This window comes from Solea senegalensis, linkage group LG17 (assembly GCF_019176455.1).
Source record: "Solea senegalensis isolate Sse05_10M linkage group LG17, IFAPA_SoseM_1, whole genome shotgun sequence".
Lineage (NCBI taxonomy): Eukaryota > Metazoa > Chordata > Actinopteri > Pleuronectiformes > Soleidae > Solea > Solea senegalensis.
This window is the reverse complement of record NC_058037.1, coordinates 15737552-15756587: the sequence shown is the minus strand read 5'-3', so window position 1 is coordinate 15756587 and position 19036 is coordinate 15737552. Positions and strand designations below refer to the sequence as shown.

At 37.6% G+C, this 19036-nt stretch overlaps 1 protein-coding gene across 2 annotated transcripts in view; it reads left to right on the top strand.

Moving 5' to 3' along the window:
- dnmt3aa (DNA (cytosine-5-)-methyltransferase 3 alpha a) overlaps positions 1–19036 on the top strand; it is a 50614-nt gene extending 31578 nt beyond the window's left edge. The window contains exons 7-22 of one of the 2 annotated variants that reach the window (XM_044049890.1): positions 8091–8294; positions 8758–8916; positions 9144–9251; positions 9958–10105; positions 10181–10324; positions 10431–10475; positions 10837–10916; positions 12143–12255; positions 13240–13423; positions 14393–14477; positions 15836–15981; positions 16088–16178; positions 16602–16750; positions 17600–17685; positions 18515–18584; positions 18914–19036. In XM_044049890.1, the coding sequence (XP_043905825.1) occupies positions 8091–8294; positions 8758–8916; positions 9144–9251; positions 9958–10105; positions 10181–10324; positions 10431–10475; positions 10837–10916; positions 12143–12255; positions 13240–13423; positions 14393–14477; positions 15836–15981; positions 16088–16178; positions 16602–16750; positions 17600–17685; positions 18515–18584; positions 18914–19036 (1935 nt within the window). Of the gene's footprint in view, positions 1–8090; positions 8295–8751; positions 8917–9143; positions 9252–9957; positions 10106–10180; positions 10325–10430; positions 10476–10836; positions 10917–12142; positions 12256–13239; positions 13424–14392; positions 14478–15835; positions 15982–16087; positions 16179–16601; positions 16751–17599; positions 17686–18514; positions 18585–18913 lie in introns of both variants that reach the window. The other variant, XM_044049889.1, reaches the window with a different exon arrangement.

Genomic DNA, 19036 nt, shown 5'->3' with positions numbered 1-19036 from the left:
TGCAGAGTTATCAGGTTAATGATAGACTAGTGAAGGAATGTAACCTTGGAGCGGCGATAGATATTGAAACACATCACATTTGACTAGACATTATGTGCAAATGTTTGCTATAAAACACTGGGGTTTTTTGTGTGTGTTTGTTTTGGAAATCTTACGCCCCCTTGTGGCCTGAAAAGAGTAAACGAGTGCAGCCATGAAGCAACATTTTCCACAAAACACGCTTTGTCCGTCCAAATCCAAACACTCACACTTTATAGACATGATGTCACAATCTGTTTATTTTTCTCTCCCTCTCATGTGACCTGTTCTGGACCTGCGTTCCATAGTAGTTTGTACATCTGTGTGTGTGTGTGTGGACGTGAGGTCATGACCCTAACACATCTTATTGCCGTGTCAACCCCGAAGCTTACCTAACCTTTGACCTCAGTGCGTGTACACACCCCTTATACACATTAGCTTGGATTTGTGTGTGTGTGTGTGTGTGTGTGTTTCTCTTTAAGACATTTTTCTGGCATAAACGCTGACCTTGTCAGGACCAGTAGTCCTCATGGAGACCAAAACCTGGTCCTAATGAGACAGAAGGCAACTGGATCAGTTTAGATCTATAAGGTTCGGGTGAGGCATTCAATACCAAATGAGTGGAAGTCAATGCAAGAAGAATAGCTGTACAAACCTGTGTGTATGTTTCAGGTATTATTGATGTTGTGGGGACCTACATCTGTTTATGTTGTGGGGACTTGTCTACTTTATGAGGACAAAGACCATGTCCATATAGTTAGTATGAGGTTAGGGTTAGATTATTAATGGATGAATAAATGAATCGTCAGCGATTAAGTGCTTATTTTTCAATAATTTGAAGCAGGTTTTCTGATTTTTCAGCTTCTTAAATGTCAATAATTACTTTGCTGGTTGATTTGCTCCTTATAACAGAAAAACTGAATCTTTTTTTGGTTTGTGGAAAAAAAAGGTCATTTTACGGAGTAAGTGCACTATGTAGTGTAATTTTATTGTATTGATTATGTTTTATATTTATCATTTGTAGTGTGTAGTGTAGTGTAATATGTTGTTTTAGCTCATTGTAATGTACCTTAAAGGGATACTTGAGTAAAAGTACAAGTATGTTACCAGAAAATGACTTTGTAGAAGATGATGTCACTTTTTTTATCACTTAAGAGTATATGACATTTACTGATATAAAATGTTCTTAAGCTTCAGAAGTATTAAAAAAGTGAGCAGTTAAGATTGATCCATGGTGGATCAGTGGTAGGGTGAGTTGCCTTTCAACTTGAAGGTTGTGGGTTGAATTCCCGGCTGTGCTATTCTATTCTATTGTAGCCCTAGTTAGGTCTAGGGTTATGTCAGTAGTAGTTAAGGTTAGAGTAAAATCTCCAGGAATTGAATGCAAGTCAATGAAAAGTCCTCTGAAGTCACGGAAACCAGACTGTGCGTGTGTGTGTGTGTGTTAATCACATTTTAACCCCAGGACTACCAGACATAACTATTATGATCTCATTCACTCACTCATTCTCTCTCCCTCTCTCTCTCTCTCTCTGTGGAAGTTCACTTAAACATATGTTAGGGGAAGAAGTCACTAAATCTTCTCCTTCGCTGTCGGCCAATCAGCAGAGAGAGAGGGAGCAGGAGTGAGGGTAAAGAGGAGGTGAGAGTGTGTGAGTGAAGCTGAGGAGACACAGCGAGGAAGGTGTAGAAGGAAGAAGAACAAGGAGGTGAAAGAGTGTGAGAGAGAGAGAGAGAGAAAATGATGAAGAGAAAGAGAGCCAGGGAGTTGCAGAGTTTTCATGTTTGGGCTGTAAGTGGAATCACTTTTTCTTTTTACCTGTGTGTTTTATTTAAAAACAGGATGTTTTGTGTTTGCTGAGAGGATGAATTAATGTTTATGTTGTCCGCAGAAGGATATTGGTGTTTAATTCCCTTTTTGTAAAGGGATAAACCTGTGATTACACATAACAGAGGTCACTTTTAAGCATTTATTACTTGAAAAACCTTCACATGATAAGTTAAGTCACTTGAAACACAACCGGTTAAGTTGTTCAGGTCTGTGAATAAATCTTTCAACAGTTGCAGCATCTTCTTTTATAATAATCTGGTTAAAAAAACCTTGTAATACATTACTTTACTTTATTTGGGCCTTTGTGCCAGAAATATTTGTATTTAACACAAAACAATAGTCAAATTAAATAGAATATGTAGTAACACAAATCAGAGATAATTATGTGTATTGTCTGCTATCTGTTGAACTCATCAGTCCAGTCTTCCTTCTTTAAGACGCCTTAAATGTTTCCTGTTAGGTCTTGTCGGGTTCACGACCTCAGAGAACTGTGAAGATGTTTTGGAAAGCAGTTAAAGCTCCTTCATAAAAGCTAAATAACAAAAACATGTTTGTTTTAACATGTCAGATATTGAAAGTGAACTAAAAGCACATTTAAAAGCATGTTTCATTAAAAAAAAGAGTAATAATAAACTTGAGAGTAAGCAGTGTAATCCCAGGTTGATTAATTAAAATATTATTTGAGTTTTAACACAGATTAATAACAAGTAAATGTTGTATATTGCTGACACGACAGCTTATTCTTCTGTGGTGCCTCCATTTCACTAAATATCGGCTTTTAAAGTGTCGGAAAATGAGAACCTGATTGCGTTAAATAAACAGTGACTGTATCTGTTTCGTTGCCCTGCCTGTGACAGGGATATTATACTAGTAAATGTGATTTATTTAGTAAATGTTGTTGTTTTCTTTATTTTTCCTTTAAGTATAAGTCTGGAGGGACAAAAAAAACCAACAGATTTTATTTATATTGCGGTCATAGAAATGTAAATATCCGAACAAACAAGACGCCACTCCAGTGTTTTAATGTTTAAAACTGGGTTTTTGCATTGATATTAACAGCAATCTGTTAGTTTGTTATTTATTTGTGTGAAGGGTCAAGTATTGTCCATTTTTCCACGTGTGTAAACGGTCACAACTAGTAAAGAAAGGACGTGAAATCGACAGTTATTTTTACTGCAGAGTTAAAACCCACCTTTGTTTTTGTTTTGTTGTTGTAACTCAGTCTCAGAGTACGATTGTAGGGTTGTCGGGTTCATCTCCGGGTCAGGGTCAGTCACGCTCATAAAGGAGGCGTGGCTTCTTTAAGAGAATGGCTCATTGGCTAGGTCAGAGGGCGAGGGGTTAGAGGTCAGGCGGGGAGGGGGCAGTGCTGAGAGAGAGAGAGAAAGCTCTTGACCAGGCCATGAGGTACGTTAAAGTTCAAAGACGTAACTCACAGCATTACAGCCTCTGTCTGTGTCTGTCCCCTCGTCTTTTATTTGTCCCTCATTGACATCACAACACGAGACAACAGAAGACACATGCAGCCTGTTTTTCTTCATCTTCCTCACAACATCTGCACGCTTGGAATTCTTTCTTTTCTACTTCAATTCACGGCAGCTCACACAGATCTGTCACCTTACAACACGACCAATATATGACTTTATTTTATGACTTTTCAGTTTCACTTTCAGGCTGGTCTGATAGTTTTGCCTGACAGTACGTGTTTATCTTTATTTTCCTCCTGAAAACCCTGAAGCCAACTCTGGCTCAGATTGAGAGATGTTTTCAGAGAGCTTCTCTCTCTCTCTCAGTCACAGAAGTGTGGGCAGATGAATTCAGATCGTGTGTCGGCCGTGTCTTCACCCTCTGAAAGCAGGAAACCTTCCTGATGCACTCCTCCCTCAGCTGCACGTTGCCCGGGCAACAAGCACACTTTCATCCTGAGAGGAAGAGGCTCTCAGTATCTCTTAGCAACACAGCACGGGCAGAGTGTCCAGGGTTTTCTTTAACAATAAGAGCAACAAAGTCGGGGTTGAAATGAGTCCAGTGTGTCTACTACTACTACAAAAATAGAGTTTGAATATAAATGTCATTTAAATACAACTTTAACCCCCATTTGACCTCCTGAAAAGACATTTATGTTTGAGGGTTACAACAATAATCAGGAAAAGTAAGATTTTTTGTTTTATTTAATGTTCAGCAAATTAATAAACACCAGTAAATAATATGTCAAAGTTAGCAGAATCCGCCAATGTATCTTCATAGTTTCTTGGTATGTGACACACACAGTATGTGCAGTGACAACATGGCACAAAATACAAAATTTTAGTTTAAAAATTCATAAAAAAAATAGTTAAAACAAATAAAAATAATGTTCTTTACCTGGTTCTAGACGGTGGAAAATTGGCAATTTCATGTTAAATTTAAAGTTGAAGTTTATTTTATTTAATTAATATTCATTAAATGAGAATTCACAGAACCTAAATAAATTAGATTAGCGTTAAGACTGTAAAATTATATTACTACTACACTATATACTACACTATAACTAACTATAAAAGTTTCCCAAAGGGGAGAAACTTTTAGTTATAGTTTTGGAGGGGTTAAGGTTGATTTTTTGAATTTTGTCAACTTAAGATTTTAAGTGTATAATATGTTTTAAATTTGCTCTTGAAAGTTCGTTGTCTTTAAAAAACATTTTTTTTTAAAGTTAATATTCATTAAAATGAGAATTCAGTTCCTTGTTAATGAACTGATTCTATACAGTAAAGACAGTGTTATATATCAGTTGTTCCCAAAGACTGGTTCGGGGTGCGGGAGATTTTGTTTGGGTCCCCAAACAAATTTGCAGAATTTTCCAAAACTTTTTTAGTAAAACTTTATGTGTAGCTGTTTTAAAATGATGACGTTTTAATTGATTTATTTAACAAATCTGAGAAATGATTTGTTCATCAATCCAAAATAATATCAGCTGATACAGATATGGCTGTAAATGAGTCACTACTTTTGCTTTTATCGCAACTTATATTGTGATTTGGGTCACGGTAGTTTGTCAGCTTTAAATATTTTTAGTTATAGTATTGGAAATGTTTTGTATATATTACTGCAAAATCAGCTTGTGTTTCCTAATTTTTTATTGTTTATTGGCTTGGTTCCTGTGTTTTATGGGTTTTACATTCCGTTTTTTGTTGTGTTCTACACTGGTTTTAGTTTACATTGTCTCATATCCTGTCTGTTTTATGTATTGTTGTTTATAAAATGTGCCACAGAATACTTTGACCTAATAATTTGACTTACAAAACGTTGTTCACAAGTCCAAAAAATAAGCATTTCCTTTGTGCATTTTCGTTTGTCCATCGATGAAACACTGGGAAAATCAACCAGCAGCAGTATAAACACTGAGGATGCTATAGGCTACATGCTAATGTATGTATTGTGTAGGTGTTGGAAACACTGATACTTTTTAAATGTCGCTCTAGAAACGAAAGAAAAATCCACAGAATTTTCATTCAAGCTGACCAGATGTTAAAAAAGCCAGTGTGTGTGTGTGTGTGTGTGTGTTTGTGTGTGTGTGTGTGTGTGTGTGTGTGGTCTGTCCATGATCCGTGTAACAGGCTGATTTGGGTTTTATGAGGTCAGAGTTCAACAGGAGCAGGAAAAAGTGAGTTTTGGGGTCAAACTGAGTTGAGAAGAGTCACAACCCGACACCCTCGCTTTTACAGTCTCTTCAGTTTGAATTTATGTCACGTCGTCGTCATCATCCCTGTGTCCTCGTCCTTTCCTTCTCTGCTGTTTCTTCTCCTCCTCGGCCTGTTTTCACTACACCTTTTCAGCAGAGGAGGAAAGACTTAGGGATGATGATGATAAAAGAGTGTTTTTAGGTCGTGGAAAGTGCTCTGCAGGAGTCATGGGATTTTTACATCTGGGTCATAGTGAGATTCCTGCCAAGTGAGGTCATGATTATTTTTGATTCTGTCTTTTTGAAGCTCTGGAAAAAACACTGTGTGATTAATTTCTTGGAACCAAAACAATCACATTTATACCAGGAAACAAAACTGTTGATATCCATTGAGTTGGATATTGGTCATAAATAGAATAATCTCTCCATTCTTTTCTCGATTAATTCAGAAAATGTTAATCTGTGTTTCCCAAACATTGTCCGCAAACCAAAAATATTCACATTTAAGAAGCTGAAAAATCAGAAAGCTAGTTTTCCAAATCCAATCTAATCCCACTTTATTTTTAAAGCACTCTAAAAACAACAGCTGAAACAAAAAAACGTGAGACCTAATAGACCCTAACAACAAACAATAAAGCAATAAAATACCTTAAAAAGTATAAAATTAACAAAGTCATACAATAAAACTATGAAAAAAACCAATGTCTCATACTGGATCGTGAGCCAAAGAGTTTTGATTAATTAATTGATTCATTCATTTTTTTACGATTTCCTGTTTAAAGGTAAAAGAGAGGCAGCAAAATACAAATGAGGGGGCTGGGGCCATCCCTTATAACTGCCCCCCTCTGGTTCCGGCATTTATTTATTTAGTTTGTTCATTTATTATTTTTATGAGCAGTAACTAATGTGTGTGTAAACAGAGGAGCAGAACAGACGTAACATATAATCTCACAGGGCCGAATGTGTGTGGCGGGCTGGATGTGGGCCGCGGGCCTCGAGTTTGACACATAAATGCAGACTTACAGTGTGCTGTGAAAAGCATTTTTTTTATGACATCCAGAGCTGAATTTCAGTGTAATAAACCAGTGAATGTGACATTATTTTGTCTTTCTCCCTCTGTCGTCCATCAAACGTGCTCCACTTTCTCTCTCTCTTCCTTTTCTACTCGTCAGTTTTATGATATAATCCTATTTACTCTCTCTCCGTCTCTGTGAACCCATTGAACTCGCTGCCTCTCCACCGCCCGCCGCACCCTTTTCTCCCCACTCACTTCCTGTTTAGAGGAACAATTAAAGGATTGTTCCCACAGCTCGGGTTGGGGGGTGGGGGGGACTCAGGCCTTGATCTAAGAACAGCCACCAAAAAGCTTTAAAAAAACATCAATCACACGACAATCACTCCTTAAAGTGTTTCGTTTAAACTCAAAGGGAAACGCCGGACACTCCTGTGTCCAGACGATCAGAAACAATGACGTGCGGTGATGTTTGAGGGAAACGGAGACGGCTGATGATGGAAAAACGATTAAGATTTGACATTTTTTTTAAAAACATCTGAGGCGACAAACGGACGACTTGTCCACTCGCTTTCCCACCTATTTCTTTGTCGTCGTATGCATCTGGTTTGTGCCTCTATAGAAATATGGCGGCACAAAATGGCCGCCCACTGTAAAGCGAGGGCGTTACTGGGACGAATGTTTTCTTAATAATTAAAACAACTTTCTCTGAATTTACAGCATCTTCCATGTGAATATTTTCAGTTTTCTTTGGTTTGTTTATATAACAACTAAACTCACTAAAACTGAATTATTTTGGCGTATGGATCATTTAAAAACATCACTAACTTGAAGTTTGAAGGCAACACAAATTTTCTGACAGTTTATGGACCAGAAAACAAAACAGACTTAAATGTACTTAAATATTATGTACTTATGTATCCTTAAAATAACTTGTTTCATAATTGTGTATTAAATAACAAACCTTAAGTCTTCTGTACTGTTTCTCTGACTAAAAACTCATAATATGATGTAAAATAAGATAAAATAGGCTACAATAAGATGTTCTTTAATAGTTCTTTAACTGTAAAATGTATGGTTACGACAGCAAAGACAGTCAAAAGTACAGGAAATTAATAATAAACGTATGTCTTTTAATGTACAAGAAAGAAAAATACAAAAATTCTCTCTCTTTTCGCTCTTAAATCTTCTACTTGTATTGCTAAATTGCAAAATCCAGGAAAAATATGTCATGCACTTTTACAAGATAAGGGTTATTTTAATTTTTTATCTTATCATATGAGTTCCTGTGTAGGAGGTTATATATGAGAATATGTGGAGGTGTCTTTGTGCTGGAAAATCTAACTTTCTGTCAATAATAGGAACTTTTTTTTGCTTCTATTTATGCAAAAATATGGTGAATAATCTTCCTGTAGCTTGAGGCGAAAGCACAGAATATTTATTTCAAGTCTTTTTTCTTTATTTTTTCCATGTATCGTACAGCAAAACTAAGATTTTCATAAACAGAAATGACAAAACAACACGTAAAAACGTCAGCTGACCTTTTGACCTTTTTTTTTCCTTCGCAGGCGGAGCGGCGGGCATACAGAGAGGCGGAGATCAGCATGATGGACGACCTATCAGAGGCCGACTTTCAGAAAGAGGAGGAGCCGTCAAGCCCGGCGCCACCGCCCTCACAGCAACACACAGACCCCGCCTCCCCGACGGTCGCCGTGACGCCGGAGCCGGTCGCCAGGGGGGAACAGGCCACGCCCCGCGAGATCGAGTACCAGGTATTTTTTATATTAAAATCCAGCTGACTGTTTTATCATCAACTCAAACATGAGCAGAAAGTCTTATTTTCCTGCATTTATCGCTGCACCTGAACACAACTCTGTCACTTCCTGTCACCGCTGTCCACTAATAATGTAATAAGTTGTCATTACAGTTAAAGCAGCTGCTAATTGTGATTCTAAATAGCACAGGACATAACATCCTGTACTAATTTAATGCAAATTTAATCACTGGTAATTGTTCTGGCAGGTACAGTTAGGAGAGAAGCAGCCTGATGTGTAATTTAGACGGATTTTATTCACTTTTTCCTTGAAAGCTGTTTTTCCTTATTTTATCTTTTATGCACTTAAATTTTTTTTCAAAGTTGTGTACACATATTACTTCCGGAGGAAGCTGCACTGCTCTTTAACAGCCATTTTGTTTCCTCTGTGTGTGTGTGCGTGCGTGCGTGTGTTGGTTCAGGATGGGCGGGGCTTCGTCATCGGCGCACTGGTGTTCGGGAAGCTGCGAGGTTTCTCCTGGTGGCCCGGCAGGATCGTGTCCTGGTGGATGAGCGGCCGGAGTCGAGCGGCCGACGGCACCCGCTGGGTCATGTGGTTCGGCGACGGCAAATTCTCCGTGGTGAGCGTGGCGTTTAGCGTGATTTCATGATGAAATTGTACTCATTTAGTCTTATTTTTTCTCGTTTTATCCTCTTTTTCTCTGAACAGAAACTTGAATAAATGAATAGAATCTCCCACTTTAAACCAGTCAAAAGAAAGACAAGATACTTTGCGTGACTTGCCTGTTTTCTTTTGTTGTTTTTCCTCCATGTATTTGTTGTCATGTGATGACTGTTTGTCTTGCAGGTGTGTGTGGAGAAGCTGATGCCTCTGAGTTCCTTCTCCTCTGCCTTCCACCAGCCCACCTACAACAAACAGTCCATGTACAGGAAAGCCATCTTTGAGGCTCTGCAGGTCATTAACCCACTTTTCTTTTTTTTTACAGTTCCAGTTACTGTTCATATATATATATATATATATATATGTATAAATCTAGGGATTAAATTAGCGTCTAAGCTATCATAAATATACCTGTAAAAGTATACCTGTAAATACGATGTTTTTCCTCATTCTTCTCTTACGTAACGTTGGTATTTTGCATAATGTGGAGGTGTTGCAGTAGAATCTGGATATATTAGTCGTGTTTTGTGTAGGCAAATGTGTTGTAATTGTGTTTTCCTGAGGTCCAGTGTGTAAGAATTAGTGGAAAGTAGTTCCTTTCACAAGTGTCTCAAGGAACTACGGTGGCCCACGCATACAGGATTAGGCACGCGTACTTCTCATTACCGTAACTCCTAGACATATTGAGAAAATTCAAAAACTTTACGGTAGAATTTCAGGACTTCCACGGAAACAGACGAGATTCACCAGTGCGTCAAAAGGGACAGAAACACTCAATTTTACAGCCATAAAAATTTAAATAAATCCAGACGGCCTCATTATCAAGAGGGTTAAATTGCATACAGTATAAACAACTTAGTCTAACTTTGTGAAAACGATATAATCTTTAATTTTAAGCGATGATACACGCGTTAAACCCTCTAAACGTTACACGCTGGACCTTTCAAGGGAAATTTGAGACTGAAAATGTAATGATAAAATCATGTTCTCTCGTGTTCAGGTGGCGAGTGTGAGGGCGGGGCGGCCTGTTCCCTCCTGTGACGCCAGCGACGACGCGGACGGCGTGGAGATTCAAACCAGACAGATGATAGAGTGGGCCATGAAGGGTTTCCTGCCCAACGGCCCACAGTCACTGGATCCTCCAGAAGGTAAGCACTCCACTCTCTCTCAGTCACTCACAGTGTATGATGTTTGTGTGTTAATGTTGTCCCTTGTCGCCTCAGAGGAGCAGAATCCCTACAAAGAAGTGTATCCAGAGATGTGGGCGGAGCCCGAGGCCGCGTACACGCCCCCACCCGCGAAGAAACCTCGCAAGAACTCGGCGGAAAAAGCCAAAATCAGAGAGGTGATCGACGAGGGAACCAGAGGTAAAACACTCAGACCTCTTTTATTTATGGGATGTAATCAAACACGATTATTTATCTGTTGTATATTATGTACAATAACATGGGTTTTTTTTGTTTTGTTTTCCAGAGCGACTTATCCAAGAAATCAAGAAGAAGACCAGGAATATAGAAGGTAAAGGATTCTCACAGTATCGTCAAAATGTGGTAAAACGTGAATTAAAATTCATCTATGAATGTTTTATTTACACACGTCGTTTAAGAATTCATAACTCTTTTTTTTTTTACGAAACACTCGTCTCGGGTTAATAAAAACATCAATTTGACGACAGCAGACGGGGAATTATTACATCCGCTGTCATTAAAAATGGATCATTTTGAGGTTTTTACTGCTCTTACTTACATTTTCTGACATTTTCATTCAAGCTGTAAAATCTACATTTAGTGATTTGTTTGTGCAGCAGCAGATTCATTTAGTGTTTGACTCAGGGAACTTGTTATTGATCTCTCAGGTGTGCCATTTATGTTTCCCGCAGATATCTGTATCTCCTGCGGGAGCCTCAACGTCTCTCTGGAACATCCTCTCTTCATGGGAGCCATGTGTCAGGGCTGCAAAGTAAGAAAGACGTCAAACTATTCACTACTGTTGTTTTTGTAGACTTTTCGGAGGGGGGGATTTTTATTTTATTGTCCGATAAAATTCATTTAATGTGAATTGTAAACTCCAAAACTCGATGTTAATTCAAATATTACTCATTGTTAACTCATGTGTGACAGTGAAGACCCCTAAAAAGATGATTGATTAAAGGAAGACGTCACATTCAACCTCAAAAAGTGACTTTCTTTGCTTTTACTTGATTTAGAATCAGGATACACTGGTAAAATATGCCTTAAATTGTTCATGTGGACTTAAAAACAAAATATTTGATGTGATAAAAATGCAATTAACTACTAAACGTCTGCAATTAATCGCCGTTAAGAAAAACTGAATTGTTCGACAGCTATAACGTTTAGTGTTTTTTTTGATTGATGACTCCGAAATTCATAATAAATTAAGAGATAATTGATTGGAAAGTTTGATAATTCATCAGGAATGTTCCAAACAAAGCAACAAACTATGTTAATGTGTCCGCTTTGTTTTATTTTGTTTTTTATGTTTTATTCACGCAGTTGTTGAGTTGAATTATTTATCAGGAATCATCAATAATTCACAAACACTAGAACTTATTTTAGTTATAATATTTTACAGTTGCAGGTTGACTTTAATACTTGCTGTAACTGACGTGATGGAGCTTTTTTCACACAATCAAAACGTTCACTATTCTATATACTAATGCAAGGTTGAGAACACCATGTATAGACTGTTATTTAAAAAAGAATGAAGATATAAAGTAAAGTGAACTAAGACCTTTGGGATTTTCTAAATGGTTAGTTTCAAATGTTTTATTTTAAAAATGACGAATTCCAAGAATATTTAGGGGAAAGGCAACTGTCCGTTATTTGTGATGGTATTTTACGAAACATCTAAATGATGGAAAAATAACTCCTTTATTAGGAAATAGACATTGTCACAGCAGCAAAGACAGTAAAGATAAAGGTAATAAATAATAAACACGCTTTTCCACATGTGTGAAAAGTACAGTATAGAAAGATATTAACAATTTGACTATAACATCTCATGATAGAACATGAGATGTTGTATATTGGATGAGTAACTTTTATCGTCTAACATCCAACAACTTACAATAACATGACTTTAACAGACTCTTTACATGAATAGATGTTAGCCTGACTGCTCTTTTCTCTCCCCATCTTCTCTTTTATTAAAATCCCGTCCGTCAGAACTCATTCCTGGAGTGTGCCTACCAGTACGACGACGACGGCTACCAGTCCTACTGCACCATCTGCTGTGGAGGCAGGGAAGTGCTCATGTGTGGCAACAACAACTGCTGTAGGTCAGTCAGTACAACGCGACACACCGGCGGCGAGCGAGCGACCGTGTTTTTATAAGTCTTCTTCATGTTCTTGTGGCTGTGGCTCAAGGTTTTGGGTTTCACATGGACACGTACCCACTACAAATGTCAGAAACGTGACGTGTGGAACATGTTTATCCCGATAAATCTGGGCTCTAGACTTCATCACAGCTGAGATCAGGAGGGATAAAAATAAACTGCATTAGCGTCACAGTCCTCACAGTTACAGGACTGAGCTGTTCACTGAGTTTATGATTTACATCCATGTACCTTCAAACATGGTTTATAGTATATGATTGTAACACAAATACAGCTGCTGGAATACTGTGTTTGCATCTCTTCAGAGGAGTGGTGTTATTCTTTGAATTTAGAATCCCAGTGGAAAAAAACATGAAATCTGGGGCTAAAATCACTGAATTGGCTTTAGTTTTCTGATTGTTGTTGTGTATGAAGCTGTTAAGTTATTTTATTATAAGTTATTGCATTAAAAAAAGCTGTTTAAAGTCACAGTAGACATATATTACTGTGATTTACATCTAATATTCTGTAAAAAACCCTAACGCCACCGTTGTTTTGCCTAATATTCATGTGATTTATCAGGCGTTTTCTAAATACGGTGTAATTTTTTTGCAGAAATGCCATCTTAAAAAGCACCGATATTGTACAGTAATATCAGTTATATGTCCACATTTCAAGAATCCCAAAAAATAAATGTTCCAGCAACGACAACAGTTATTTTTATCATAAATGATCGTGATTTAAAACCTGTTTAACGTCACAGCAGACATGAATTACTATGATTTACATATTATTTTCTGTAAAAAAAAAAAATACATTATTTAACCGTAACTTGACTGTTGTTTTGCCTAATACTAATGTGATTTATGAGTATTTTCTTTAATCTAGTGTCGGTTTGACAGAAATGGCAGGAAAAACATAGTTTGACATGTTAAAAACATGTTGCAGGTGTTTCTGTGTGGAGTGCGTGGACCTGTTGGTCGGCGCGGGCTCGGCGGCCGCAGCGATCAAAGAGGACCCGTGGAACTGCTACATGTGCGGACCGCGCAACACCTACGGGTTACTGCGGCGACGCGACGACTGGCCCTGCAGACTGCAGCACTTCTTCGCCAACAACCACGAACAGGAATTTGTGAGTCTTTGTCCCAAGGAATTTGTCCTCTCTTCTCTCCATTTATTCTAAATATAAAAATCGATTCTTTTTACAACTTCACTTCTTCTGTAGTAGCCGCTGTTCCCAGTAGTAACCGCTGTTGTGGCTAAACTGCGTCCTCCAGTGGCTCAAACGGTAATTACTTGAGACCGCGTGACAAATTCAAGGCTGTGTTTTGAACTGGAACTGGTTTTTAAGGTTTTTAAATTTGAACTTTCCCATAAAGTTTGAGCAGATATTTGAATCTCAGATGGTAAGTGACAGTGTGTTTGAGTCCATCGACAGCTCTACTCACACTGCTGTGTCATTAAATAACTTTTACCCATTAGATCATAGCAAATAACACATACTGTTAAAGCGCCACTGATGACATAATCTGAGGAGGCGTGTGTAATCCGATCAGGAATGTGGAAATATTTGTCCTCAACCACCTTTGAGTGTTTTTTAAAGATCAGATCTGACAACACAGACTTTTCCTGGATGTTAATATCCAGTCCAATTTATTTATAAAGCACATTTAATAAACAACAGTAGTTGACCAAAGTGCTTTACAGAAGTATTATATAAAATAAAACTAACACAATAAAACACTTGAGTGGACACGACGTCCCGCCCAGAACATGCAGAACAACAGACTCTATGGCTGCAGCAAGTATACATAATATGGTACTGTGTAATACCGGGATTGAATGTGGGTCATTAATCCCTAATTCGCTTCAGTCTAAACATAAACGTGAGGCAAAATAAAACACAGTAAAGTGAGAAGCGGCGTCAGATCTTGTCAGAAATAAACGACCCGCGAAGGCCGAAGCTTTTTCAGCAGAAAACGTTTGCCAAAAAAAGAAAAGTTGAGTCCTCTCCACACGCTGTTAAGTTTAATATCCCACTCTCGTCAATGCCTTCTTCTTCTTCTCCTTCTTTTCCTTCATCATAACTCTCTGTTTTCAGGAGCCGTCAAAGTTGTACCCTCCTGTTGCAGCAGAGAAGAGGCAACCAATCAGAGTCCTCTCCCTGTTTGACGGCATCGCCACAGGTATTTACAAACTACTATTACCTTTATTTAGTCATTGATTCATTTATTATTTTTACATTTTCTGCTCATAATACTGCAGCGGTGTTTGTTTTCATTTATATTCCTATTTCTCTACTCTTATTTTCTTGTTTTGTGCATTTAATTTTTATTTTCCTACTGAAACTGAAGGAGTTTTTTATTGTTATCATTATTATTATTATTATTAATAATAATAATAATAATAATAATAATAATAATAACAACAATAATACTTTTCCTGGAAATAAATAGCATTTTTCATGCTTTCCCATGCCCCAAAACTCACAGATTGTTGAAAATTTACATCTGAAAGTGGGTCGGTGAACGTGCATACAAACGATTGGCTGTGGGATGTGGGAGGGGCAAATACGTGCGCCGCCCACCCTCCAAATTCACCCCGAACAGCACGTTTATTGTACATGCATGAAAATCAGTACATGTGTGTAGAAGGTCGTTACATTATGACCATGATCCAAACCCAACAGGAAAGCCGCCATCTTGGATTGAGCGTTTTCACTTTTCTGCGTTTTTTGGCGATTTTGCACAGATGGTATTTGAACAAACTTGCCCTTGTGTAAGCTGTACCTTCATTTTTGACTTTCTTGAGATAATAACACTTATGATTTATTTTCCTCTCAGCTTAACTGTGAGGTTTTTTAATGACACATCCCTTGGGTGATGAATTTCAGCTGATTTTGGTTTATAGTTAAACATCAGCCTGTTAACCACAGTCATTGTGAACGTGTCAACATGCAGACGTTAGCATTTCACTTTAAGAAAAACCTTAAAATCAGCTCCACAGAGCCTTTACCCTAGTTTATATTTTTTTATCAGTCCCTTAACTGGTTTCTCAATAAAATACTAAAAAAATGTCTCACGGCTCAGCCACGATGTCATCAAGAGCACAAACTGTTCAGAGAAGCTGATTTAAAGTATATTTATCTTTATTCTTTATTATTTAAAATGCTTGATTTGTGACTAAAACCCTTGCAGATTTATTTTCTGTGGATCATTTCATCAATTTAAATGAGACGTAATTACTTTCAGGCTATAATTAATTATATTATGACATGCCAGCACTTATTTGCACCCAGGGAGCAATGGGGGCACCACAGCCCTTGATGCATCCCAGGATTTGAGCTAGCATCCCCCTGATTACGAGCCCAATTCTTATCCTCTTGGCCACAGGCTTTCCTTTAAACGTAGTTGTTCCAATCCAATCCAATCCACTTTTTTAGTTGCCCAAAGTGCTGTATGGTAACATTCAAATAAAATTAAACACAGGTAAAGATAATTAAATAAATGAATATTTCTGTATGTGTGTGTGTGTGCTCTCTCAGGTCTGCTGGTGCTGAAGGATCTGGGCATCCAGGTGGACAAGTACGTGGCGTCGGAGGTCTGCGAGGACTCCATCACCGTGGGCATGGTGCGACACCACGGACGCATCATGTACGTGGGAGACGTTCGCAACGTCACCCACAAACACGTACGTCAAAACTGCCAAGAACACACAGTAGGACGTATTTACAGTAAGTGTAAAATGTTTGAATATTAGAGATGTGTAATAGTGGATGTCACTCCTCCGTGTCCAGATTGAAGAGTGGGGACCGTTTGACCTGGTGATCGGAGGAAGCCCCTGCAACGACCTCTCCATAGTCAACCCTGCACGCAAAGGCCTTTACGGTAAGCAGTGATCAACATTTTTGTCTTATTTTGCTTTTTCTGTTCCATACTAAAGGAAGTAATTAATAATATTTCCACAAAAAATCCCCTTATCTACTCTCTTAGCCATCTTGATAAATTCTATATACAGAATATTAAAGAAAGCAGCAATGAAAAAACTGGCTGAAACTAATGGTGTGAAGGATTAATTCAGATCACAAAGAACTGAAAATTAGGTTTTTGTGTTAGAAATGAACAGCAAAAAAACCTCAAATTTCTTCTTATTATAATTACAAACTTCTTGGTTTCGCTGCTGTTATGATTAAACCCATGTAACCCATTTGTTGTGGGTTTATTTTTGTTGAGGAATTATTTTTGCAGGAAACACAATAAAGGGTGTAAACAAATGTATTCTAAAATGTCTCCCTTTTGTCCTTTTCCCAGAGGGAACGGGCCGGTTGTTTTTCGAATTTTACCGCCTGCTGCACGAGGCGCGGCCAAAGCCCGGCGACGAGCGGCCATTTTTCTGGCTGTTTGAGAACGTGGTCGCCATGGGAGTCAGCGACAAGCGCGACATCTCGCGCTTCTTAGAGGCACGGTGAAAACTCTTCACCACTTCATACACACACACACACACAGACAGGACAGTACACAGAGATGATTGTAAGCTGAATGGCTGGTTGTGCTGCCCCCTTGTGGCCACAGAAACATTAGTTTCTGTAAAAGGAAATGGAAAACACTTTATTAACGATAAAACAAGACGTATAGGAGTATAAGTCCTACATTTAAACTTATAATTACGTATGAGCAGCAAACATATCTGAACAATTTTAAAGTTTAAGCACTCTTAATACAGGGTGATGTGAACTTTTAATCATTTAATTTCTACAATAATATATACTATTGAGAAGCTGAACCTAAGACATTGCATCATGTTTTATGAACTCATATTTTCTTTCATATATAAGTGATTTATTTGGCAAAGTAGCTACCATCGAAACTTTGTTCTGGAGGAAAAAGTAAAAATAATTCTCACCGAAAACCTTGTGAAGTCGAAATATAGTAGTAGTATATGAAGTATAATATATAAGTTGCATAAAGGTCAAATATTATTAAACTAGGTACAAATACTGTAAACTTCCACCACTTTTCCATCATATTTTTAATCAGAAACCAGTCAGAGCAGCTTTTTTTTTAAATATATATACTTACAGTTATATTTTTATATTCTTGCTGTTGTTTTTTGTATCTATTTTAATGTTTATATAAGCTATTTAATCATTGTTAATGTCTTAAATCTAGTGTGTTTCTCAGCGCTTTTAATAACCGTTTTTATGCAGACACAGACTGTGACTTTTAGACACATTTAAATGTCTCATTCTAAGAAAAGCAAGGAAACATAAATCACATTTTATGTAACTGCGTGTGCACGTCGTCCACAGTGTAACCCGGTGATGATCGACGCCAAGGAAGTGTCTGCTGCGCACCGCGCTCGCTACTTCTGGGGGAACCTGCCAGGCATGTCCAGGTGATTCAACACAAGCACGCACACTATGGGTTTTCATTTAATAACTGTTTACAACACTCATTATCCAATCAAAATGCAACACATTAAATTCAATTAAAATGTAATTAAAAAATGAAATGAAATCACACAAACTATACCCAAAACAAACACTTTTATTTTGAAATTCTTTGAAATGTCAGCACAAATTACAGTTTTTTGGACTTTTTGTTTATGTATTTTTGTTATTGATTTTTTCACTTTGATACCCAAAGAGAAGGTTTGTATACACAGTACAAAGTAGACATAATTGGATGACACAGGTCAATTATTCATCTCCCGTATGTACATATTCATGCACACCTTTAAAACATTTCTGGTCCCTACTGAAGCAAGACATTGATAACATGGTAATATTTTCAAAACAAATCCCCTAATCTGCTCACTTAGACATCTGATCAAATCTTTACAGAATATTAAAGATAACAGCAATTAAAAAGTGGCTGAAACTAATGGTGTGACAGATAATAAAAAGGAAGGAATCAACTAAAGAAATCTAGACCATGCAAATTCTTTTATTCAGATTGGCAACTTGTATAACATAAAAAACTGAAAATTAAGTTTTGGGTTAGAAATAAACAGCAAAAACTTGTATTTCTTATTATTGTCGTTACAAATGTTTTAGTTTTGTTGCTGTTATCATTAAACCCATGTATTAAAGTAATAATAATAATATCCTACACTTTCTGTTTATTATGACTCTGAAAAACAAGAATATAAACAATATTTTAAAAAATTAAATAAGATTTACACCATTTAACCACATCGTCCACCTCTTTTCTTCACGTCGCAGACCTTTGACACCGATGGTGAACGACAGGCTGGATTTACAGGAGTGTCTCGAGCATGGACGCACTGCCAAGGTACACACCCTGTGTGTGTGTGTGTGTGAGAGTGTGTGTATATGTGGTGTGTGAGATTATCATAAACTTGTCATTTAAATATTTAACCTTGTGGTAAAAGCAGTCACATGGTTTTTTTTTTTTTATCAAATACAAACAAGTGAGAGCATTTTTAATTTTTTTTCCGTTCTAACCCTCAATTTTTTTTGTTTTGTTTTGTTCTAAATCTTCACATTATCACATATCAAAGACAGCTGTAGGATTAAAAAGGATGTGTGTGTGTGTGTGTGTGTGTGTGTGTGTGTGTCTGTTTGTCTCTGTGTATGTTTGCTTCTGGATGTTAATTCCAGTTTGAGAAGTTGCGTACGATAACGACACGATCCAACTCTGTGAAGCAGGGGAAAGACGAGCATTTCCCCGTCTACATGGACAACAAGGAGGACATCCTCTGGTGCACCGAGATGGAAAGGTGA